Source organism: Hypanus sabinus, chromosome 9 (assembly GCF_030144855.1).
Source record: "Hypanus sabinus isolate sHypSab1 chromosome 9, sHypSab1.hap1, whole genome shotgun sequence".
Taxonomy (NCBI): domain Eukaryota; kingdom Metazoa; phylum Chordata; class Chondrichthyes; order Myliobatiformes; family Dasyatidae; genus Hypanus; species Hypanus sabinus.
This window is the reverse complement of record NC_082714.1, coordinates 145,911,388-145,938,146: the sequence shown is the minus strand read 5'-3', so window position 1 is coordinate 145,938,146 and position 26,759 is coordinate 145,911,388. Positions and strand designations below refer to the sequence as shown.

Sequence of the window (26,759 nt, the reverse complement as noted above, 5' to 3'; positions counted from 1 at the left end):
ACAGGCTAACAAGGGAACACTTACCTTATATTCAGCAGCATGTTTCCAATCTCTCGTGTACAAAGTCAGTAAAGGAAGCAGTACAGCGTCGGAAATGCTGAGGAGTTCTGTGGAGAGAAACAGTTAGTGTTTCATGTCGATGACTTTTCATTAGAACTTTGGTGAATACACAGAAATCATTAAGATGGGCATTTTCTCCCTTAATAAACATCTCTATTCAATGACTAAAATAACGCAAATGTTGAAAAAATATAGTAATAGAGTGAGACAAGTTATCTTTTGAAAACAATATAAAATCGAGTATTTACTAAATATCCTACATACAGGGATGGCGAACATGTTTCAAAATGGCACATGCAAAATGTTGGTGACTTGGGGCATGCAGTGCTGCCCTCAATTCCTTAAACCAAACCCATAATCAAAAGATATATAACAATTATCAATACTGCCAAATGAAGCAGTGAATGATTGTTTACAGCCTGAGGACAGCGGGATGTTTTCGCAGGAGATGTCTCCTACTCAATTGCTGTAAGAACCTATGATACTGGATGATATTTTTTAAATCCTCATAGACCTCATGTGCACATCAATATCTGGATAGTAAATGGTTCGGGCAGTTGGCATTACTTTCACTCTGCTTATATTTTATTTTCAGCTATTTGCAACTAAACACTGGATATTCAGTGATAACAACAGTAAATACTGTACATGACTTAGCATCTCCATGAATATTTATTTTTCAATTATCTTTTTAACATATTAATATTAATAATTTTTGAACAGTGCTTTATTTATTTCAGTCTATTAAATTTTATTAAGAGTAAAACAATAAATACAGACAAATACACTATAGGGCATCCTTTTTCCTTAAAAACATCATAATTATTGTTACTAACTATTAATCAATGATAGTTGTAGAATCTAAGCTATTATTGATTGCAGAACACTTTAGGTTTCATCAGCAAAAAGTGAACAGCAAATTAATTCAAGGATTCAAAGTACCTTTAATATCATACAATCCTGAAATTCCTCTTCTCCACAGACAGCCATGAAAGAAAGAACCATGGAGACAACTTGTTCAAAGGAAAACATCAACATCCCCCTTCCCCCCACACGCAGACAACAAAAAATAGAGTGAAAACATAGAATATAAAACACAAAATCAAAAGGCATATTTCAGTTCAGCTTAGTGTTCATTATCTGCTGGTCACCCCAATTCAAAAATCGCCCAAAAGTAGCAACAAAAAAAAGTGGCCAGAACTGGAATGCATTATAAACCTGAATGAGAGTACAAATATAAAAAGCACCATGATTAAACTTTGCTCTGACAGCATTGAGGAAGATAGAGATCACACAATCACAGGGACCTTTCCTCTAAAGCAGTGAGCAAGAGGAAGAGAAAGACCGCCACACACAGACCTCCACCTCTAGCAAGAGGCTGGTAGACGGCGCTGAATGCTCCCTCGCTCTCCACACTTAACTCGATGATTTCAATCTTCCTCGGCACTTTAATCAGCGGGATCGGCAAGAGATGGAGTCCGTTATGGGCCCACACCCTGTCTCCAGGCTTCCTGGCCTGCATGCCACTCACTTTGCTCCTGCTCGCAGCCTCGTGCAACCCCCTCAGAGACAGCAAAGCACCAGATCACCCAATCACAATGAAAGCATACCGCCAGGATGTACGTAAAATGGAATTGGACACTTGTTTCAGTAACTCCACAAAATGAGTTTGATCGCGTTTCAAAGACACTGAACCAAAGCCTGCAGATATCCAAATAAGAACTTCCACTGGAGAAAAGATAAATCCCTCATAACAGTGAAATACAACAACCAAGAAGACATGCTGGGCTTGTATTGGTAAAACCAGGAGGGTCAGGTTTTTTGGTTCGTGATTGGCTGAGACAACTACAACTTGATTGGAGATCCATCCACTATTTGCATGCCACATCCCCTGTAACAGTCAACTGATATCGAATTAAGAGAGGTACTGGATGATGCCACTGCAGTGTTCCAGGATGGCATTGGAAAACTCAAATATATCAAGGGTAGAATAATGTTAAGTGAAAATGCCACACCCAAGTTTTACAAAACTTTATAGTTCCATACATCAGTCATGATAAAGTAGCCAATGAGCTGATCGCATGGAGGCTGAATGAATTAGTTTCTGTCATGGTTCCGGCCGTCCCTTCCGTTTATTCCTCATGTTCTCCTAATTCCTTTTTCCCCATGTTTCTCCTGCGTTTGTGAGAGTGAATGTGAGTGTGAGAGTGAGAGTGAGAGTGAGAGTGAGTGTGAGTGTGAGAGTGTGAGTGTGAGAGTGAGAGTGAGTGAGTGTGAGTGAGAGTGAGAGTGAGTGTGAGAGTGAGAGTGAGTGTGAGTGTGAGAGTGAGTGAGAGTGAGAGTGAGAGTGAGTGAGTGAGTGAGTGTGAGTGAGTGAGTGAGTGAGTGAGTGAGTGAGTGAGTGAGTGAGTGTGTGTGTGTGTGTGTGTGTGTGTGTGTGTGTGTGTGTGTGTGTGTGCGTTCGTTCCTTTTGTTCTCCCGGGCTTCCTGATTGCAACACACTTGAATCTCATCTAATCTGCAGCATAAATACCCTGGCTTTCCATCCACTCATCGCCAGATTGTTGCTTCAGCCAGTGTGGCAGTTCACGTTCTAGGCTGCTTAGAATTGCATATTCTAAGTTTTGTTTCTGCGCTGTTGTTTGCCTGTGTTAACTCTGTCTCTCCGTGTAACAGGAGCATTGCATGCTGCCTGCCTCCCCATTCATCCTCCTGCCTGCCATTCTCCTCCAGCCACGCTCACACCCTTGTCTGCATCCATGCTCTGCCTCGTCCCGCCACCCACCTACGCTCTCTGCGGGCTCAGTGTTTAAACGCCGCACTCTGACCACAGCGATCGGGGTTCAACCCCCAGTCAAGCCTCACTCTCTCTCCTCTGCTTTCCTTGGCCTAATCCTCACTCCCCACCCTTCCCTGCAACCATTAATAGACACTCTTCAGAATACTCTACCTCGCGTTTGGGTTCACTCGTTCATCGCAACAGAACGACATGGACCCAGAGAACACAAACGTGGTCCAACAAGCCCCCGCCAGACAGGGTTCCCTCCTGGGACGGCACGACCAACTCCTCCAGGTCAGGGAGAACCTCTGTTCCCTGTCTGTTTATGTCACACAGATCGGTAAGCAGGTGGACCAAGTCTCCACTCATATCACTCAGCCCACACCTGGAACCTCACTCAGAAAGCCTCACGTACCAGAGCTGGAGCTCTACGCCGGAGACCTGGGGAAGTGCTGGGGTTTCCTCTTTCAATGGTCCCTGGTGTTTGAGCAGCAACCATTGACCTAATCCACAATTAAGTCTAAAGTTGCTTATGTTATTGGGTTGCTAAGGGGAAATGCATTAGCATGGGCCACAGCAGTTTGGGACAACCAACTTGATATCTGCTCCTCTTTCGCCAGTTTCATTGCGGAGATGAGAAAGTTCTTCGATCACTCAGTCTGGGGTAGAGACGCCACCAAGCACCTACTCACTCTCCGCCAGGGCTCCTGCAGTGTTGCCGAATATTCAGTGGAGTTCCGGACGTTAGCGGCCGACTCGGAGTGGAACGATGAGTCACTCCAGGGGGGTTTTCTGAATGGACTCAACGACCTGGTGCAGGACGAGTCAGCGGCCAGGGACGATTCCGACAGCCTGGATTTCCTGATCTCCCTGACCACCAGGTCGGACAATTGCCTCCAGGAGCGCCGTAGAGAGAGAACTGGTCGTCCACCACCTTTGGACACCTCTTGGCACTCTTTACCGCCCCTTGCCAGAACAAGCCTCTCTCCCCCTCCTGCACCCCAAGTAGCTTCCAGCCTTGCCGCTTCGACTGCACTGGGAGAGGAACCCTTGTAACTGGGACAGAACCGCCTTTCTCCCGCTGAACGACTCTGGAGAATGAGAGCGGGCGAGTGTCTTTATTGCGGTCAATCCGGCCACCTCCTTGCCACCTGTCCCCTTCGGCCAAAAGGTGGGGGGGGGGCTCACCAGTAGCTGTGGGGACCCTGGTGAGCCAGACAACCTTCCCTTTCGTCCCCTGACCCCAGATGCAGCTTCAAGCCACTCTGTGTTACAACCAACAGTCCTTGTCTCTTCAAGCACTAATGGACTCCAGCGAAGAGGGAAACCCTGGATGGAAACCGAGCCCTCCAAGCTGGTATTTCTCGTGAGCCTCTGTGTAACCCCCGGTCGTCAATGCACTAGACGGTAGAGTCCTGACCCGTGTCAAGCACTGCACGGAACCCCTGCTTCTCCTTCTCTCCAAAAACCATCAGGGACAGGTTCCATCTAATCTCCTCTCTTCAGGCCCCTTTAGTTCTTTGGCACCCATGGCTAAACCATCATAACCCCCATATCGATTGGTCCACTGGGAAGATAGTCAACTGGAGCTCGTTCTGCCATTCCTCTTGCCTGCAATCAACCCTTCCCCCAGTGGAGGTCTCTACGACCTTGTCGGCCTCTGAACCCCCTGGCTTGTCCACTGTTCCCGCAGAATATCATGATCTTGGAGAGGTGCTTAGTAAGCAAAGGGCCCTTTCTCTGCCTCCACATCGCCCTTACGATTGCGCGATGATCTTCTCCCCGGAGCCTCATTACCCACCAGTCGGCTCTATAGCCGGTCCCGTCCAGAAAGCATGCAAGCAAAGTCCGAAGATAAAGCACAACGTGGTGAGAAAGGATCTGAAAAGGGTAATTTTGAAACAACTCAGTCACGTTCTAAGGATAAAGTGCCAGATCTGCTTTGTGATGAGAAATCAGAAGAAAAAGAGATTTGCCAGCTGCTTTATCTAAGCCTAAAACAGATCATGTAGATGAGCCAAGCAGAGACAAGAATAACAAGCTGAGAAACGTGGCAGAGTGTGTGGAGGAGGTGGGAATGACCAAAAGTAATGAAATGCAAGGGAGTCAAAGTGGAGTATGATCAGTCCGGATCTAAAGCTGACCTGCATACAGATATTAAAAATGAAGAAATTGTAGAAGGGAATAAAGATATTGTACATTTTGAGTTAAAGGAATGGCATTTAGGAGAAAATAAAACAAATAGTACAGAAGAAAAATCTGAAAATACATTCTCAAAGTCAAGTGATAAATTTAAAAATGATCACTGTAATAATGAAGGAACTGATATAGAATGTTCCCTGTTGCATTTAAAAGAAAGCAGACTAGATACTAAGGAAATTGCACACGCTTCTCCAGGAAACATGGTGCAAATTGAAAATTTGATAAGAACTGAAGACAAATTAAAGGAGAAATCTGCTGTAGTGGATGAACCTGTTGAAGCCATACCATGTCAATCACCACAGGAGGAAAGTCCAACACAATCACAAGAAAAGACTACAAAGGTTTGAAGGTAAAGCATGAAACCTGACCAGTGATGTAACTAGCCAGAATAAACCGACTATTCGTGAAGCTAAGAAAGTGAGCAGTCCTGAGCGTCTGTCTGTAACCGAGCAAGAAAAGCGTTCACTGACTTCAACAAAAGAGAAACCAACAACTGATTTAAAGTCAGGACAATCTCCAGTATCACCAGTATCAGTTACAAGATCAAGAAATCAACCATCTCCTGTGATTAGACAAGGGCGTAAAAGAGAAGCAAGTCCAGAACACAAGAGACAACAACATAAAACTCAAGTTACCCAGATCCATGCACATTCATCCCACGTTCCACGTCTCCCAATTGAAACCTGAATCTGTCAGCCCTCTGTGCCCTCCTGCTGAACCACCCGCCCGGGTCGTCGACAATCCTGGCAAGCCTGCTGGTTCACCTGGAGGCTCCCATTGAGGGGGGTACTCACGGTCTGCCATCCTTCCCGTTTATTTGCTCATGTCCTCCTAATTCCCTTTTCCCCTTGTTTCTCGTGTGTGTGTGCGCGCGCAGTTCCCCTTTTGTTCTCCCGGGTTTCCTGATTGCGATGGACCTGAATCTCATCCAACCTGCAGCATAGATACCCTGGTTTTCCATCCACTCGTCGCCAGATCATTGCTTCAGCCAGTGGGGCAGTTCACGTTCCAGGCCACTTAGAATTGCATATTCTAAGTTTTGTTTCCGCGCTGTTGTTTGCCTGTGTTAACTCTGTCTCTCCGTGTTAACAGGACCATTGCCTTCTGCCGCCTGCCATTCTCCTCCAGCCACGCTCACACCCTTGTCTGCATCCGTGCTCTACCTTGCCCCGCTGCCCGCCTAGACTCTCTGTGGGCTCAGTAGTTAATTGTCACGCTGTCACCACAGCAACCTGGGTTCGACCTCCGGTCAAGCCTCGCTCACTCCTCTGCTTTCCTCGGCCTAACCCTCACTCCCCACCCTTCCCTGTAACCATTAATGGACACTCTTCAGAATATTCTACCTCCATGTCAATGTCCTGAGTTTGGGTTCACCTGTTGGTCCAACAGTTCCAAGCTTCAGTGGTTCCAGTAGCCAAAAGGTGTGGTGATTTTAACATCACCATCAAACCAATACTGAAAGTAGATCAATACCCTCTGCCCACGATAGAGAATATCTTCACAAACCATCTGGAACAAAACACTTCAGCAAAATATACTTAGCTGAGTCTAACTTATAGGTGGAGGAAGAGCACAAAGTGTTTCTCATTGTAAATACTCACAAAAGACTTTATTACTACAATAAGCTTATTTTTCCGAGTAGCGGCTGCACCTGCACTCTGTCAGAAAGCTACAGGCCAGGTGCTGCCAGGCTGTCCAGGCACTCACTGGATGACATCATTGTTGCCAGCGGGGATGAAAAGGAGTGTCTCCAGAATCGCAGGACAGCGCTAAAAAGCTCAGAAGATCATGGGCTCAGAGCGTGATGCAACAAGTATTCTTTAAACCAAGCATCACTTACTGTGACCTCTGATGCACAAGAATTACACGAGTGTGCTGATAAAATTGAAGCAGTTTTGGGTATCCCAAGGCCAAAGAATATGTCATCGTTGTAGGCCTTTTTTAAGATATGATAATGACTATAAAAGATTTCTGCCAAACCTGGCTACTGTGCCCCACCCCCTTGATCTCGTTACCAAAGATTGGGAAGTGATGGCTTCAGACACTGTCCTCACATATTATGGTCCACATCATCCAGTGAAACCTACCTGTTACACCTTGCCTTATGATATGGGTGCAGTCATGTCACACGTAATGACTGATGGAAGTGAATATCCCATAGCCTTTGCATTATGTTCTTTTAACACTGCAGAGAAAAATTATGCACAGATTTACAGAGGGTTTTTGAGTCTGGTTTGGGGAAAACATTTCAACCAGTACCTGTATGGAAGAGAATTTACCCTCTTTACTGTTTGTCAACCACTAGTGTCCATTTGTTACCCACAAGGGGGTGTTTCACTTATATCAGCAGTTTTAAAGAAATGACAGGCTCTGTTTCTTGAAAGACGCAATTACAAAATTGAAGTCAAAAGGGCAACTAATCATGGAAATGCTGATGATTGTCCTGTTTACCCTTGGAAAAGTTATAGAAGAAGACACTCCTCTTGATGTCTTCAAGGATTCAAGATTTGAAATACATTTATTATCAAAGAATGTATAGATTATACACCTTGACATTTGTCTGCTTACAGGCAGCCACAAAGTGAGAAACACAGAGACACCCCCCGCCCCCAAAGAAAGACAAAAACCACTGCACAGAAAAAGAGAAAGAAAAGAACACAATAGAAGAAAGCGACAGAGTTCCAAATGGATTGAGTCCATCGATCCGCTCCCTGAAACAGCCGGAGTGGACTCTACCCTCGGTCTCAGTGGCACCGCTAAGAGATGAATGAACATCTGGGAGAAATCAGCCCAATCCTCACCTCCGTTCTGGACACTCGGGCTTTCCCATCTGTCTAGACCAGCACTTAAACTGTCCAAGCACCAGGTAGTGGCTCACTCTAGGAACTAGAACCCAGAGTAATGACACGCTTGGGCTGTCCAGCCTTAAGACATTCTCAATCACACCAAGTCGGCTCGGTGCTTGGAGCAATCCTATGTGTCAGCTGGATTAGGTAGTCGATCATTGAAACTCTTTGGCATTGACTCCTCTCCAATTCCAATCCCAATAGTGATACCAACTCCATCTGCAACCCTGTCTTGAACATGTTACACTTCGGCTTGGTGATGCACCCACACATCCCATCCTTCAAATCACCTGCACCTCTGCTTGTGTCTTCATTGTCTGCGCTAATAGTATTGTCTTCAGAAAAGGTGTTATTAGTGATACTTTGAGTTGATATCTTCCCTTTCCTGGAGACTGCACACCTGGAGACTGCCTTTATCGTCACGGCAACTTTAATAGAGCATCACTGTCTAAAGTCTCTCCGAAGTTTTGTCAAAGCATCCAGGTAAGCCCCCGGGGGGAGATAGCATACTCGACCACTGCGACTCTCCCGCCTGCAATGCTTAAAAAGCGCTCCTCCACCTGCCATTTGGAAAGTCAGTCTCTCCTCCATCTTGCTGCTGATGTACATGCAGAAACTGATAAAAGAGGCGGTCATAGTTAAAACTGTCCACTGTTGGTTTGACCAATCAGTGCCAATTCTACAGGGCTGCTTTGGTGACATGAACTGGAATGTCTTTCATGATGAGGATGTCTCTGCGTTCATGGATGGGGTCATGCGCTTCATCCGGAAGTGCATCGAGGACGTTGTCCCCCAGAAATCAGTCAGGGCCTATCCAGACCAGAAACCTGGTCTTTTTCACCTCAGACTGTTGATGAAGTTTGGTATGGGCCACCAAATCCTAAGAACTTTCTACAGGGGCACAATTGAGAGCATCTTGACTGGCTGCATCACTGCCTGGTATGGGAACTGTACTTCCCTCAATCACAGGACTCTGCAGGGAGTGGTGCGGACAGCCCAGCGCATCTGTAGATGTGAACTTCCCACTATTCAGGACATTTACAAATACAGGTGTGTAAAAAGGGCCCAAAAGATCATTGGTGGCCTGAGTCACACCAACCACAAACTGTTCCAGCTGCTACCATCCGGGAAATGGTACCGCAGCATAAAAGACAGAACCAACAAGCTCTGGGACGGCTTCTTCCACCAGGCCATCAGACTGATTATTTCATGCTGATACAATTGTATTTCTATGTTATATTGACTGTCCTGTTGTACATAATATTTATTATAAATTACTATAAATTGCACATTGCACATTTAGATGGAGACGTAATGTATAAAGAATTTTTCTCCTCTTAGCACCATCTTAAAATTAGGCAGGTGTTCTACTAATACATATCCTAAGTCTCCCTATTGCAGTAGAGATGATCCAAAGGGAAACCGGTAAAGACCCCACACTGTCTCAGGTCTGCATGGTTACCCAAAATGGGTGGAAAGTGCAGCAGAAATTCCAGTTCCTCTATTTTTACCAGCTCTGGGATGAATTTGCCTTTCATAATCATGGCCTTATGTAGGATTGAGAGTTGCTGAACCATCTAAGCTTAGAACTAACTACCGGCTGAAGTGCAGCATGTTTTACTTTGGAAAGAGAGAGACAGATGTTCAAATTTAAAAATGCAGCATAGTTCTTCAGTTTATCTTTTGATTAGTTGCTGGATGTACAAAACATAATAATGTCTACTCGAAATTACAAATGGCAAGTGAAAGAATTTTTCAGCAGATAATCACCAATTTGAGCTCACATTCTCATAAAGGTTCACCACCCCTGTCTTACAATGAGCAGATTACAAGAACTCAAGTGTCTCTTCAGCTGTTTGCCTCCAATAGAGTGGAACATCTTAACTACTTGTCTTAACCACTGGAGCAGAAGCAGAGAAGTGAGTATTCACTTGACAGAAACAACACACTGCAATTCATTGGAGTTGCTATATTCTACGTAATTTAAGTGATGATCAGCATCTAGTGATCTTGCAACTGAGATGCATGGTTACACACTTAACAGACAAAGTGAAAATGGAATATGTTACATAATAAATCTAAACCCTGTTTTAGAACAATAGAACATTACAGCACAGAAGCAGGCCCTTTTGCCCTTCTTGGCTGTGCCAAACTATTTTTCTGCTTAGTCCCACTGACCTGCACCTGGACCATATCCCTCCATGCCCCTCTCATTTTGTTATATCAAAAACAAAGATAACATTTTGTTATTATCTAGAATAGCCTGTGGATCTTACTTACAGTATTTGCAAATCATTGATCCATTTTCTATTTGTCCTACAATGTACATCTAATTTGCTGAAGTTAGCATTGTTCTGTTAAGATATCATTTTCATTTACAAAAACTTACAAAGGGCACCAAGATAGCACAGTGGTTAGCGTGACTCTATCTCAGCTCAGGATGTCGAAGTTCAAAGTTCATTCCATGCGTGCCCTGTTACGAGTCTGTACGCCCTCCCCGTGGGTTTTCTCCAGGTGCTACAGTTTCCTCCCAAAGTCCAAAGACGTACCGGTTAGTAGGTTAATTGTAAATTGTCCCATGATTAGGTTAGGCTTAAATTGGGGTTGTCCAGGAGTTGCTGGGTGGTGTGGCTCAAAAGGGTTGGAAGTGGCTATTCCATGCTGTATCTCTAAATAAATAAATAGATAGATAGATAAATAAATGAGCAAGGAGAAAAGGTAGCAGACTGTGCAAGTTCATAAAAAACTGATTGATCAATATTTATCAGTATTAATCAATCTTTCCATTGGAAACTACTAATCACAAGACCATAAGATATGGGAGCAGAATTAGGCCATTTGGCCCATAGAGAGTATTCTGCCATTTCATCGTGGCTGATTCAGTCTCCAGCCTTCTCCCCGTATCCCTTCATGCCCTTTCCTATCAAGAATCTATCAATCTCTCCGTTAAATGTAAATACCTGGCCTCCACAGCTGCTTGAATTCCACAGATTCACCACTCTCTGGCTGAAGAAATTCCTACTCATCTCCATTCTAGAAGGACACCCCTCTTTTCTGAGGCTGTGTCCTCTGGTCTTAGACTCTCCCACCATAGGAAACATCCTCTCCACATCCACTCTATCAAGGCCTTTCAACATTCGATAGGTTTTAATTAGGTCACGCCGCATGCTTCTGAATTCTAATGAATACAGACCCAGAGCCATCAAACACTCTGCATATGACAAGCTATTCAATCCTGAAAACATTTTTATGAATTCCCTTTGAACCATCTCCAGTTTCAGCACACCCTTTCTAAGATAAGGGGCTCAAACCTGCTCACAATACTCCAAGTGAAGCCTCACCAAGTCTCAACATTACATCCTTTCTTCTATATTTTAGTCCTCTTGAAATGGATGCTAACATTACATTGTCCTTCCTCACCACTGACTCAACCTGCAGGTTAATCTTTAGGGAATCCTGCACAAAGACTAACAAATCCTCAGATTTTTGTGTTTTCTCTCCATTTATTAAACAATCAGCTCTTTCATTTCTTCAACCAAAGTGCATGACCATACACTACCCACCTGCCATTTCTTTGCCCATTCTCCTAATATCTGGCTAAGGCCTTCTGTAGCCTCTCTACGTCCTCAAAATTACCTAACCTCCACCTATCTTTGTATCATTTGTAAACGTTTCAACAAAGCCATCAATTCCATCATCCAAATCATTGACATATAACATAAAAGATATTGGGTCCTACACAGCCCCCTGTGTAACACCACCAGTTGCTGGCAGCCACTCAGGAAAGGCTCCCTTTATTCCCACACTTTGCCTCCTGCCAATCAGCCCCAGCTTTATCCATGCTAGAACCTCTCCAGCAATACCACGGGCTCATTGCTTGTTAAGCAGATTCATCTGTGGCACCTTGTCACAGGCCTTCTGAAAATCCAAATACGCAACATCAACCTACTTGTCTGTCCTGCTTGTTATTTCTTCAAAGAACTCATACAGATTTGTCAGGCAAGGTTTTCCCTTGAGGAAACCATGCTGACAATGGCCTATTTTATCATATGCCCCCCTGTTCCCTGAGATCTCATCCTTAATAATAAACTCCAACATCTTCCCGACCACTGTCAGACTAACTGGCCTATAATTCCTTTCTTTTACCTTTCTCCCTTCTTGAAGAGTGGAGTGACATTTGCAATTTTCCAGTCATCTGGAGCCATTGCAGAATCTAATTATTCTTGAAAGATCATTACTAATGCCTCCATGATCTCTTCAACCACCTCTTTCAGAACCCAGGGATGTGCAGCATCTGATCAAGGTGAGTTACCTACCTTCACACTTCTGTTTTCTCAAGAACCTCCTCTCTAGTTATGATAACTTCATGTCCCCTGACACCTGGAACTTCCACCATACTGCTAGTGTCTTCCACAGTGAAGATTAATGCAAAATACTTATTCAGTTCATCTGCCATTACTACCTCTCCAGCATTGTTTTCCAATGGTCCAATATCCACTCTCACCTCTCTTTAAACTTTATGTATCTGAAGAAACTTTTGGTATCCTTTTTAATATTATTGGCAAGTTTAATTTCGTATTCCATCTTTAACTTCTTAAAGACTTCTTAAGTTGCCTTCTGTTGTTCTTTAAAGTTCCCAATCCACTAATTCCCCACTAATTTTTGCTCTACTATATGCCCTCTCTGTGGCTTTGACTTCTCTTAGCCACAGTTGTGCCATCTTTCCTTTGGAATACTTTCTTTTTGTATTGTGTGTATATATATATATATGTATTGTGTGTATATATACATATTGTGTGCCTTCTGAAATGCTTCCAGAAATTCTGAATTGCTGCTCTGCTGTCATCCCTGCTAGTGTTCTTTTCCAATCAATTCTGACCAATTCCTCTCTCATGTCACCGGCTGGTGGCGTAGTGGATTCAAAGCCGGACTTCAGAGCGAACGCTCCCGAGTACGAATCCAGCCGGCTCCCTTGCACGCTTTCCATCCATGCTGGGTTGAATGTCGAGTTAGCAACTCGGTCTCATAAAAACAAGAAAGCCTGCTATAAAAATGCTGTCATGATGGCGTCCCCATGATTCTACTCAGAGTTAAGGGCCGCCTCCTCCTCCTCCTCCTCCTCCTCCTCCTCCTCCTCCTCCTCCTCCTCCTTCTTCTTCTCCCTCTCTCTTGCCTCTGTAGTTCCCTTTGCTCCATTGCAATACTGTAATATAAGTCAACAATTGCCAGAGCTTTTTTCTAAAACTTACTTCCCCAATATATTTCTGATTTTACATTTACTATAAAGCAAACACTAATTTAATATACATAATATAAGTTAGGCCAAAGGGCCTGGTCCCTTGGAATATATATCATAGATTCATATAGTATGGAAACAGGCCCTTTGGTCCAACTTGTCGATGCCGGCTGTGTTGAGCAGTGACCTCCTCCCATCTGTCCATGTTTAGCCCATGGCCCCAGGAACCTCTCCTATCCATGTGCTTACGTAGATGACTTTCAAAAGTCGTTAATGTGCCAGTCTCAAGCACTGTTTCTTGCAGCTCATTCCAAATGTGCAACCCCCCCATTGCAAGAAGAAGCTGCCACTGATGTTAAGACCTCTGACCTTAAACGTATGCTTTGTTTTTAGCACCCGCTTCCTGGGCAAAAAGGCTACGTGTTTTCATCCTGCTTTTGTCCCTCATGGTCTTATACATGTCAATCAGGTCACCCCTCAATCTCCTATGTTCCAGGGAATAAAGTCCTAGTCTACACAGTCTCTCCTTGAAACTCAGGCCCCCAAGTCCGGACAGCATCTTGGTAAATCTCTTCTGCACTTTTCCCAGTTTAGTAACACTTTTTCTATAATAGAGTGACCAAGACTGCACATAATGCATCAAGTGCAGCCTCAGTACTCTCTGATAAAACTCCACCATAACTTCCCAACCCCTATACTCAGTATCCTGATTGCTGAAGGGCAGAATTCCAAGCATCTTTATCACCAGTGCATGTACCTGTGATGCTGCTTTCAGCAAACTGTTCACTAGTGCTCCTAGGACTCTCTATTCCCTAATACTCTCCAAAACCCTACTGTATGCTGTATAAGTCCTACACTGGTTTGATATCCCAAAATGCAATACCTCACATTTATCTGGGCTTAAAGCCATTTGCCAGTCTTCATCCCACATCTCTAGCTGATCAAGATTCCCCCGAAATTATTCATAACTTTCTATTTATCTACAACCCCACCTATTTTAGTATCATCCGCAAATGTACTAACCATGACTTACATGTTCGCATTCCAGCCTCATAAAAATGCATGGAAATCTAACCATTAATCTCAAAGAAATCTGAATCTTTACACTCATGAAGTCCATTGTATTTCATCCTCTGGTCTGGTCCACAATGTTGTGCCAACTCTTTAACCTACTCCAAGATAAATCTAACCCTTCCCTTTACATAGTCCTCCATTTTGCTTTTATCCATGTGCCTATCTTAGAGTCTCTTAAATATCCACTATGTATTTGCTGCTACCACAACCCCTGGCAGAATGTTCCACACATTTACTACTCTGTGTAAAGAAAACTATCTCTAACATCCCCAATATACTTCCCTCCAATTGCCTTAAAAGTATGTCCTCTTGTATTAGGTATCGACTCCATGGTGGCTGTCCACTCTATGTATGTCTTCTATCACCTTATACACCTCTATCAAGTCTCCTCATCCTCCTTTGCTCCAAAGAGAAAAGCCCTATCTTTCTCAACTTTTCCACCTAGATATGTGATCGAATCCAGGCAGTATCCCAGTAAATTTCCTCTGCACCCTCCCTGAAACTTTCTACATCCTTGCTGTTATGAAGTGCTCAGAACTAAACACTGATCATCTCTAACACTCCATCTTAAGAGCCATGGACCAGTGCTTTAGGTGAGCACTCTCCCTTAACTGCTGAGGGAATTGTGATGTTAACAATACAAAACGTTAATCGGTATGGTGCTCTTATGGTAATTGAGTTCAACAGGATAAACCTAATTTACATCTTGTAAAAGTAATTAAAGCAAACGGCTGTGCCACATTTGCTTATACTTCATTAAGCATTAGTAAAAAACATTGTGTAATAGTTTGATCGAAATGACAATCTGCATATCTCAAAATAAATATTCCGGTTCCAGTGGGTGCGTCCAGATGGTGTAAGGACAGTATTTCCGACAACACATTAATTCTCTAAGCACATCCATGTAGGCAGTCTGAACAACAACTTCACAGTCATCGAACAGCACATCAGCAAATTGTGTGGAGAACAATAATGGGAAGCAGGAATTATCTGATGAATCAAAATGGTCTGGTTTCTAAACCTGTAGAACAGCCAGCTTTTTTTTAAGATAAGGTAGTTTAAAGGATTGTTTTCTTCACTACCTTTAAACAGTTTAAATAGTCTGGGGATTTGTCATTGAATCTGCATTCATGATATTGTTTAACTTGCAGTGTAGTCCTAAAATTATTGACTTTTTGACAGACTAATTTATCATCTACTGTTAGAAGAAAAGAAAATAGCAGGAATATTCAACAGGGCAAAAAGAATGGGTGTTTCAGTCAATAACCATCCCTTCCTCAACAATTGCTCATCATTAGGTATTGCTGAAGTTCCCAAAAATTGGACGGTGGCTAATGTTGTTCTGTGTTGGCATGTGGCCAAGTGGTTAAGGCTTTGGTCTAGTGATCTGAAGGTCGCTAGTTCAAGCCTCAGATGAGGCAGCATGTTGTGTCCTTGAGCAAGACACTTAACCACACATTGCTCTGCGATGACACCGGTGCCAAGCTGTAGTCGGCCCTAGTGCCCTTCCCTTGGACTACATTGGTGGTGTAGAGAAGGGAGACTTGCAGCATGGGCAACTACCAGTCTTCCATACAACCCTGCCCGGGCCTGTGCCCAGAAAACTTTCCAAGGCTTCTGCACTCTACTTGACCTTTCATTGATCCTGTTACAGTTACTATTTTATAGATTTGCTGACTGTGCCCACAGGAAAATGAATGTCATTTGGAGAATGGATGACAGTATGTGGTGGCATACAGCCTATGTACTCTGATAACAATATTCACTTTGAACTTTGTCTAAGAAGCAAGGTGAGGACAAGCCAGGAAAGTACCAGCTGGTTAGCTTGACCTCAGTGTTGGGGAAGTTATGAGAGGAAATTCTGAGGGACATGTTCTGCCAGCATTTGGCTAGATAGAGTCTGACTAGGAGGAGTCAGCATGGCTTTGTGTGTGGAAAGTTGTGCTTGATGAAACTTCTGGAGTTTTAAACCATTGAGTCTGCTCCACCAGTCCACCATGGCTAATTTATTGTACCTCTCAGCCCCATTCTCCTGCCTTTTCCCTACAACTTTTGATGCTTATCAACTTCTACTTTAAATGTATCCAATGACTTGGCCTCCACACCCATTTATGCAATAAATTCCTCACTTTCTCCACCCTTGGGCAAATGAAATTCCTCCTCATCTCTGTTCTAAAGGCTCATCCCTCTATTCTGAAGCTGTTCCCTCTTGTCCTAGACTCCTCCACTATAGGAAACTTCCTCTCCACATCCACTCTACCTAGGCCTTTCAATGTTTGATAGATTTCAATGAGGTCCCCATTCATTCTTCTAAACTCCAGAGAGTACAGGCCCAGGGCCACACTCCTCATACACATGTTAAGCCTTTTATTCTGGAAATCATTCTCTAGACCCTCTCCAGTGCCAGCATATCTTTACTCTACACCTTTATTCCTTCTACCAAAGTGCATGACCATACACTTCCCTACACTATATTCCATCTGCTACTTCTTTGTCCATTCCTACAATACATCTAAATCCCTGCCTCCTCAACACTCCTGCTCCTCCACCTAGTTTTGTATAATTTGCAAAACTTAGCCACAAAGCCATTTCATTGATTCCAAATCATTGACATATACATAACGTGAAAAGACACAGTTCCAATATTGACCCCTGGGAAGCAACACTAGTCATCGGCAGCCAATCAGAAAAGGCTCTCTTTATTTGCACTCTTTGCTTCCTGCCAGTCATCCAATCTTCTATCCATGCTAGTATCCTTCCTGTAATACCATGGGCTCTTTTCTTATTTAGCTGCCTTGTGTGTGTCACCTTGTCAAAGGCCTTCTGAATATCCAGGAAAACAACTTCCACGTGCTCTCTTTTGTCTATCCTATCTGGTGTTTGAAAAGGCGATCAAAAAGGTAGACGAGTTTAGGACAAAGGATGTTTTCTATTTGGATTTAGCAAGGCCTTTGACAAGGTCCTGGATGGTAGTCTGATCTGGAAAGTTGGGTTCCATGGAATTCAGAGAAAGCTAGTTTCCCTGAAATTGGCCTAGAGGTAGGGAGACAGATGGTGGCGGCTGAAAGTTGTTGCTCATTTGGAGGCCAGTGGCTAGTAATGCACCACAGGGGTTGGTGTAAGAACCCTTGTCATTCATTACTTATATAAGTGATCTGGGATGCAAGTACACGAGGCTAGATCAGTAAATTTCCATTTGACACAAAATTATGAGGTCTTATGATAATGAAGAAAGTTATCATAGGTTACAGGGGGATCTTGATCAGTTAGGGAGGTGGGCCAGGGGGTTGCAAATGGATTTCAATACAGATGAGTGTGATACAGTTTAGAAAGTCAAACCAGTGTATAACTTAAACTATGAATGGTTTAAGTAACAGAATGGAGTGAATACTATAAATAGTACAGTATAAGGGAGTGCAATGGAACAGAGGGATTTAGAAATACAAGTGCATCATTCATTGAAAATGGTATAGCAGGTAGACAAGATGGGAAAAAGCTGGTAGGTAGGCTGGTTTAGCGTGCCAGCCTCCATCATTAAGGAGACTGAGTACAGGAGATGGCTCATTATGTTGCAGTTGTGAAAGTCATTGGTGAGGCCACACTTGGAGTATTGCACATAGCGTTGGTTACCCTATAACAGGAAGGACATGGTTAAACTGTAAATGGTGCAGAACAGATCTATGAGAATGTTGCCAGGATGAGAAGTCACGGTGTGTGCTGATAGACGACTGAACCCAGGTGTGGAGGAACGACAGGCTCCCACTTAAAAACAGAAACGAATGCTTATCCATCGGAATTCTAGCAGAGTGACTCAACCGAGCAACATCATGAGAAGACTCACTTTCGAAACCTATGGACCCCGTGATAAGCGCTAATTGGGAGTCCACTTTAAATAATCACAGTAAGTGGAAAACCCTTGCCAGTGAAAATAAGCTTGATAAGATTAAACAGAAAGCACAAAGGCTTATCAACTCTAGATAATACAACAATTAACACTTACAGGTGCACAGGCCCACAGGGCCCATGACACTTGAGGAGCTGAGTTATAGAAAGAGATTGTCCAGGCTAGCTCTTTATTCCCTGGAACGTAGGAGAATAAGGGTGACTTTATAAAAATGTTTAAAATTATGAGTGGCATAGATAAATTGGATTATAACAGTATTTTCCCCAAGGTAGGGAAGTCCAAAACTAGATTAGAGTGAGGGGGAAAGATTTAAAAGGGACCTGAGAGGTAACTTTCTCACATGGAGTGTGGTGAGTACATGGAATGAGCTGCCAGAAGAATTAGTTGAGTCAGATCCAATAGTATCATCTCAGAAGAAATCGGAGGGCCAAAGCTTAGAGGGATATGGGTCAAACAGGAAATTGGGGCTAACTTTGTGATAGTCATGGTTCAACATCGATTTGTTGGGTCAAGGGGCCTGTATCCATATTCCAATGCTCTATGACTCTGTGATTCTATCAACTTTATGTCATTGTTTCAAGTTATGCAAGTCTAACTACATTTATCACCTATAGTGGTCATGTACTAATCAGAAGAATGTCCAAATTTTGGGGGATATTTTATTGTGAAAGTTTTCCTCAACTTTCTTTATTTTTCTTTATCTTTAGACTGCAGAGGAGATTACAAGAATGTTGCCCAGATTGGAGGGCGTACCTTATGAGAAAAGGTTGAGTGAACTTGGCCTTTTCTCCTTGGAGTGACAGAGGATGAGAGGTGACCTGATAGATGTGTATAAGATGATGAGGGGCATTGATGGTGTGGCTAGTCAGAGGCTTTTACCCAGGTCCGAAATGGCTAACACAAAGGGGCATAGTTTTAAGGTGCTTGGAAATGGGTACCGAGAGGACATCAGGGGTAAGTTTTTTACACAGGGGAATGTGGGTGCGTGGAATGCACTGCCGGCGATGGTGGTGGAAGTGGATACAATAGAGTCTTTTAAGAGACGCTTAGATAGGTATATAGAGCTCAGAAAAATAGAGTGCTATGTGGTAGGGTAATTCTAGGCAATTTTTAGAGTAGGTTATGTGGTTGGCACAACATTGTGGGCCGAAGAGCCTGTAATGTACTGTAGATTCTATATAGATAAAGTAATAAAGTTTCTAGGTTCTATGTTCTTCCTGGTTTGATTGAATAAGCATGGTGATAAAAAATTCAGAGATATTCCTTTTAATCTGCAGGGGCTGTAGTCATTGCCTTTGTGGTATGCTGGCTTCCATATCACGTGCGTCGTCTGATGTTCTGTTATGTGCCCAAACATCAGTGGACAGAGTAAGTACCAAATGACTAGAGTTCTAATTTGTTGGCAATATTAACGCTGAATATTTTAAGGAAAATATGAGGCAAACGTTTCTTTTCTATCTTTGAGTATTCTAACATGATTTGTGCAGAATATTAATGGGTTTCTGGATTAATGCAAATTGCTTGTGGATTCAGGTTATGCTCCAGAGTCCTGCAGTGATGAAGACGAGCCAACTTGTCACGTGCTGTCTTTTGAACAGACCAAAAGCCTTCCTAGACACAATAAATCCCAGAGAGCTATCCTAAGCAGAACAGAGAGCCTTTCCTTCCAGGCCAATATTTATCAATCAGTATTAACAAACATGTCTAAATATATAAGTATTTAATTGCAACTTGTTCATTTTCACTTACTGTTTGTGGGAACTTACCATCTACAAAATGGTTGCCTCGTTTTCACATTACAATAGTCGTGCACCCTAATATATCAAAACTGAATTAAGGTTCTCAAACCCAAATCTAGATTGAATGAATCTTCCCTACATGAACTCAACTAGCAAAACAAAAGGATGCTGTGTGACAGAGCAGCATGTCAAAAAATCAGCACAGAGTGAGTGAGGGCTCCATCGGTCAAGGTCGACCACGGGTGTTGCACCCTAGCTCGGTAGAACATGGAGAGCAAGCTTTTGCCATGTTGCAAGCTCCCCCCTCCCCACATCTGATGAACCCAAGGGAGCAGCAGAGACTGATGCAGTTTGGCACCAGCGGCATCACAGGAGCTGCCAGTCAGGGATGAACTCAACGTAGGACTGTTTTAGGGACTCCGGCTCCAACCTTTCCCTCGGGGGTTTACTCCCGTAGTCTTCCCCATGAGTGGGTATAGCCATAAGGCAGCAAAGGTTTGAGTTCAGCTTTTTCCCTCTTGTAATTGTGCTGCCAACCACAGCTGATGAACCCCGTCTGCCCGAAGCAAACGGGTTTAATGTGCCGGTAATCTGTTTTTACCCCTTCTTCTGTCAGCGAAGGAGGTTCCATTGGGCTTAGTAGCTGAGCCACACGTGAAGACCAGTAGCTGGACTTGATTGACTGAGGCTATTTGAGCCACAATCTATTGGGAGCATTTAATAGGTAGTGGGAGCTTGTCCCCATTACCACCGCCAGCTATAACAACCTGAAGGAACTCAGCACAGATTAAAGGATCTAAGTAACCGATTTGTAGGGAATTCAATGAAACTAGAATTCTAAATAATTCACTAACACAAACAGTTATTGCACTGTTTTATTCTGGTTGCCATTTGTGATACTGGATCGCAAAAATGGGAAATTGTTCAATGCCTACGATGTGCCTTTTAGAGCAGCTTGTGCTCGTGCCTACTAGGGGAAAGGCTACAATAGATCTTGTGTTGTGCAATAACCCAGATGGTACTAGTCAGCTTATCATAAAGGAATCATAATATGATTGAATTCAGACCTCAAGTTGAGAGGGAGAAGCATAAGTCACACGTATCAGTATCACAATGGAGAAAAAAGGGATTACAGAGGCATGAGAGAGGAGCTTGCCCAGGTGGTTTGAAGGAGGATACTGGTGGGGATGACGGCAGAGCAGAGCAGCTGAAGTTTCTGGGAATAGTTCACAAGGTGCAGTATGACCCACAGAAGAAGAAATTCTCAAATAGAAGGGCCAGGCAACAGTGGCTGACAAGGAAAGTTAAGGACTGCATAAAAACCAAGGCAAGGGCATATAAGGTAACGAAAGTGAGTGGGAAGCTTTTAAAATCCAACAAAATGCAACTAAAAAAGCTATAAGAAGGGAATGATGAAATATGAGGGCAAACTAGCCGATAAAATAAAGCAGGATACTAAATTTTTTTTTAATAAAAAGAAGACGAAAGTTGATATTGGACTACTGAAAAATGATGCTGGTGAGGTAGTAATGGAGGACAAAGAAATGGCAGATGAACTTAATAAGTACTTTGCTTCTGCCTTTACTGTGGAAGACATTAGCAGTGTGCCAGAGGTCCATGAGCATCCTATTAGAAAGAAAAAGTGCAAGGCAAAATGAAAAGTCTTAAGATGGATAAGTCACCTGGACCAGACAAACTACATCCCAGAATCTTGAGAGAGTTTGCTGAAGAGTTAACGGATGCATTGGTCATTATCTTTCAAGAATGGTTCCAGAGGACTGGAAGGTTGCAAATGTCACTCCACTCTAGGAAGGGAAGAAGACAAGAGTGAGGAAAATATGGACCAGTTAGCCTAACCTCAGTGGTTGGGAAAATGTTGGAGTCTATAATTACGGATGAGGTTTTGGGATACTTGGAGACTAATGATAAAATAAGTCAAAGTCAGCATGGTTTCTGTGAAGAGAAATCTTGCCTGAAAAATTAGTTAGAATCCTTTGAGGAAGTAACAAGTAGGGTGGATAAAAGACAAGTTGTGAATGTTGTGAATGTCATTTACTAAGATTTTCAGAAGGCATTTGATAAGGTGCCTCACATGAGGCTGCTTAACAAGATAAAATCCTATGTTGTTACAGGAAATGTCCTGGCATGGATAGAGAAATGACTGAAAGTCAGGAGGAAGTGAGAGGGAATAAAGGGGACCTTTTCTGGTTGGCTGCTGGTGATTAGTGGTGTTCCTCAGGGATCAGTATTGGGACCGCTACTTTTCACATTGATGATTTAGATCATTGAATTATCTAAATAATAGATAATAGATTAGACAATGATTTAGATAATGGAATTGATGGCTTTGTAACAAAGTTTGCATATGATATGAAGGTAGGTGGAGGGGTAGGTAGTGCTGAGGAAGCAATGCGATTTCAGCAGGACTTAGACAAATTGGAAGAATGGGCAAAATAGTGGCAAATGGAATACAGTGTTGGAAAATGTATGATAATGCATTTTGGTAAAAGGAACAATAGTGCGGACTATTATCTAGATGGGGAGAAGGTTCAAATATCAGAGGCGCAGAGGGTCTTAGGAGTCCTTGTACAAGACTCCAAGAAGGTTAATTCACAGATTGAATCTGTGGTAAGGTAAAGCAATGTTGGCATTTATTTCAAGGGGAATAGAATATAACAACAAGGAGGTAATGCTGAAGCTTTATAAGACACCAGTCAAGCCACACTTGGAGTATTGTCAATGGGTTTGTGTCCCTTATTTCAGAAAGGATGCATTGTCATTGGAGAAAGTCCAGAGAAGGTTGATGAGGATGATTCTGGGAGTGAAGGGACACATGAGTGTTTGGCAGCTTTAGGCCTGTATTCATTGAAATTTAGAAGAATGTGAGGGATCTCATTGAATCAAGGACTTGAAAAGGTGGATGTGGAGAGGATGTTTCCTCTGGTGGGAGTATCCAGAACTAGAGGGCACAGCCTCAAAATTGAGGGGCGACATTTTAGAACAGGAGTAAGGCGGAATTTTTTTAGCCAAAGAGTGGTGAACCTATGGAATGCTCTGCCACAGACTGAAGTGCAGTCCGAGTCCATGGGTATACTTAAACCAGAAGTTGATGGATTCCTGATTGGTTGGAGCATCGGGGATATGGTGCGAGGCAGGTTTATGGGGTTGAATGGAAGCTGGGATCAGCCATGTTGAAATGATGAAGCGGACTTGATGAGCTGAATGGCCTAACTCTGTTCCAACGTCTTATGGTCTTATGTGATACCTTTTCTCTATACTGGATGATTGTGGAGGCTAGGACACCACATGTATTTGTAGAGGAGGTAGATAAATATTTGAAAGGTCAATGGAAGGCCTAGAGAGATTTTTCCAAAAGTGGAGAGTCTAGAACCTGTGGGCACAACCTCAAAATAGAAGGAGGAGGAATTTCATTAGCCAGAGAGTAGTGAATCTGTGGAATTCATTGCCACAGATGGCTGTAGAGGCTCACGCATTAGGTATACTTAAAGCAGAGATTGATAGGTTCTTGATTAGTAGGGGTGTCAAAGGTTTTGGGGAGGAGGTCAGAGAATGAGGCTGAGAGGGAAAATTTATCAGTCATGATCAAAGGGTGGAGCATTCTTAATAGGTCTTCAGGTCTAATTGAGGTCTGCGGGGAATTGGCACAGAAGAGAATTTGAGTTCTCAGGTAGGTCAGCTGTGATCATATTGAATGACAGACTTGAGTTCTCAGGTGGCCCACTCATGCTCCTATTTTCTTGACTTCTATTCTTGTCCATGTATAGCCTTCAGAAATGAAAAAAATGCAAGGATATAACTCTGAAATAAAAGCATAAAATACCAGAAACATTCAGCATGTCAAGCAGCATCTATGAAAAAAGAAGCAAGAGTTAATGTTTCAGATCTAGGAACCTTCCTCAAAACTGGGAGAGAGAGAGAAAATAGGTCTTCAACAAGAGAGAGAATATCTGTGATAAGGTGAGACCAAGTAGGTCAACGTGGCATTTGAAATCTCATTATGCTTATTTGTCTGTATCACATGTTGCCTATAGTGGGATTGTAGGACACGTTCAGTGGCCCAGGCTATAGTAATAGGAAGACAGAGAAAGCCAAAATTACAGGTAGATGACTGACAGAAATAACAAGTTCCGATACTAATAACATCATGAGGTCTCATCAGATCACTTAGGTGGATATGAACCATCCCATGACATTATTTATTTGAAGTGCAGGAAAGGTAATCCTGCTATTCTCCCTAAAATTGATTATTCTATCAACATTTGAAAGGCTGACAATTTGGCAATTACCACCTTGGCTGCCGTTGAAAGCTGCTGACACACGACTGGTTACAGCTTTATCCCAAATTACATTAACCAGTCTTGATAGACTGTAATGTGATTTTGGAACGTCTAAAATGTGTATGGAAAGTTCCAGATAAATTCAAGTCCTACTTTTATATTGCTGGTGTTTTTATTAACTGATACCTAATGGGACATACAAGAAATGGAAGATTGCAAGTGAATCCTGGATGTAGTGGAGGAGAAATCCTGTTTTCTGAAAAAAAAGGACTTTTCAGAAAGGAAAGCATCATTGGAATAGATGCAAAGCAGCTGAGAGAACTGAGTGTAGTTAAAGCAACAGTGGGAGTCAGTGAGTTTGTAAAATTTGTCAGTAGATGATCTGTCTCCAGAGAAGGAGATAATGAGATCAAGAAAGGGGAGAGAGGTGTCAGAAATGGACCAGGTGAATTTAAGGGTGTGGTGGAAGTTGGTTGCAAAGATGGTGAATTTAACAAGCCCACATAAGTAAAGGAAGCAGCACCAATGCTGTGAACCAACGTTCCTGCCCCATCCCAGGCCAGGATCCCAGTGTTGATCATATTATGTACTAATCAGAATTGATTATGCACTCAGTTGAAGGCTATAGGTGGAGGAGGCAAAGGGCATTTGTAGGCCATGGCATTCACACACCTGAATGAAACACCCTTATTACAAACATGTAATGATTACCTACAATGGAGAGCTAAAGATTGAAGGATGTGTTCAAAGTCTACTTGAAAAAGTAAAATTTCCACACTGATTCATAAAATCTCTGACCCACGGCTGCTCAATATGGTACAGGAGCTTTTGTGATGGCATCAATAACTGGAGTCCATGTGAAGTTCAAAGTCATTCTCAATCCAAAGGAACTGCCCAAGAAAAAGGGAAGCATACTTGACCAAAGCATTTTGCATAATATCTTGCATTACCAGGATGATTGATAATCTTCTAGAATTAGTCTCACTTTGTCTGGGAACATCAATTATCTATTCACTTTAAATGAGAAAGACTCTCCTCTTCAATAGAGATAATATGATAGAGATAAACTTCAAAGCAAGCACTTAGGTTCCAGACACAATTAACTGTGTGCATATACGAAAATTACTTAACATAAACAGAGGTTGTCGAATGGGAGGATGAACAGAATGGCTAGGCTTCATCTGGGATTTAAACCTGAACAGATTCATATCTTTAATTATTACTTTATAATCCATATTTTATGAATATTGAAAGATACTCCCCTTCTCTGGCAAAGAGTTGATTTAATTAAAGAGTACTTACAGTGCAGAAATTAATTCTGTTAATAAAGTACTGGTCAAATACTTAGGAAAATTCTTTTTAAGCAAATGCATATACACATTATTTAATATTCAGTGTCAGTGATGTCAATAGGATTGAATTTCAGAAATGAACTTCAGTGGTGATTGGTTATAACTATGGGGCTCTACCATGCAGAACATATTTCCATCACATAACTTTCCTCAGATGACTAGCAATAGAATAGAATCCAAGTTTATTTTGTACCCTCTGGAAGAAAATTTGATTCGATTATTGATCTGTGGTTATTTTCCTACCTGAGAGCTAAGGCTAGAAAAGGGAGGCACCAATGACTTTTCTGAATTTATGTCTATCCTTAATAAAATTCACTCAACTTCATAATTTGAGATTGAAGAGTTGTGGATAATTACAATTTCAGGTAGACTCTCTTTGTTTTCAAATCCCTTCACAAGATGACACACAAAATGCTGGAGGAACTCAGCAGGTCAGGCAGCATCTGTGGAAACATCCTCATAGCAACATCCTATTGTTTAAAAAGTAATTATGCAATTAATTAATTAATTAATTAATTAATTAATTGGAAAAGCTAAGACCCTTCTTTAGGACTGAGGGGGGGGGAATGTCAGATTTAAAAGGTGGGGGGAGGAAGGATGCTTTACAATCTTTACAAGATTACTTCTTTCACCCACAAAATAAGGAACAGTACATTCTCAATCCTTTTATTATGAAGTGTGCTGCATTTTGTTATCTTTATTGCTATTGTTACTTCTTTCAGATTTCTCTACGATTTCTATCATTACTTCTACATGGTGACAAATATCCTCTTCTACGTCAGCTCCACTATCAACCCTATCCTGTACAACCTAGTCTCTACAAACTTCAGACAAAACTTCTTCTCTACACTCAGCTCCTATTGTCTTCTCAGGCGATCAAAAGCCAAGACTCGTGCAATTAGCAGGAAGTCAAATAGTATTTCCAGCAATCATAATTACTCCAATATCGTCACAAAAGAAACAATGTACTAACAGATATTAATTGAAGTCAAATAGTTAATGAAGATTGGTGATTACTGGCATGAATTTTGAAGAATACCCTCATAGCAATGTCCTATTATTAAAAAGTAATTCATAATTAATTAATTAATTAATTGGAAAACAGTTTCTTTGGGTTTCCACTCATTTTGCAATGCTTTTTTATTTTCAGTACAGGGAACACCAGTGTAAGTGATCCCAGGATTTAAGAGGGAAAATACAGCTGTTTAGAATTAAAATTATGTGAACTTTAGTTCAATAGGAATCCAGTAATCCACCATGCTCAAGATT

At 42.4% G+C, this 26,759-nt stretch overlaps 1 protein-coding gene across 1 annotated transcript in view; it reads left to right on the top strand.

Moving 5' to 3' along the window:
* Window positions 1-26,462, top strand: part of ntsr1 (neurotensin receptor 1 (high affinity)) — a 56,310-nt gene extending 29,848 nt beyond the window's left edge. The window contains exons 3-4 of the mRNA XM_059981201.1: window positions 19,379-19,469; window positions 26,213-26,462. Coding sequence (XP_059837184.1) covers window positions 19,379-19,469; window positions 26,213-26,462 — 341 coding nt within the window. The remainder of the gene's footprint in view (window positions 1-19,378; window positions 19,470-26,212) is intronic.
* The last annotated feature ends 297 nt before the right edge of the window (window positions 26,463-26,759 follow it).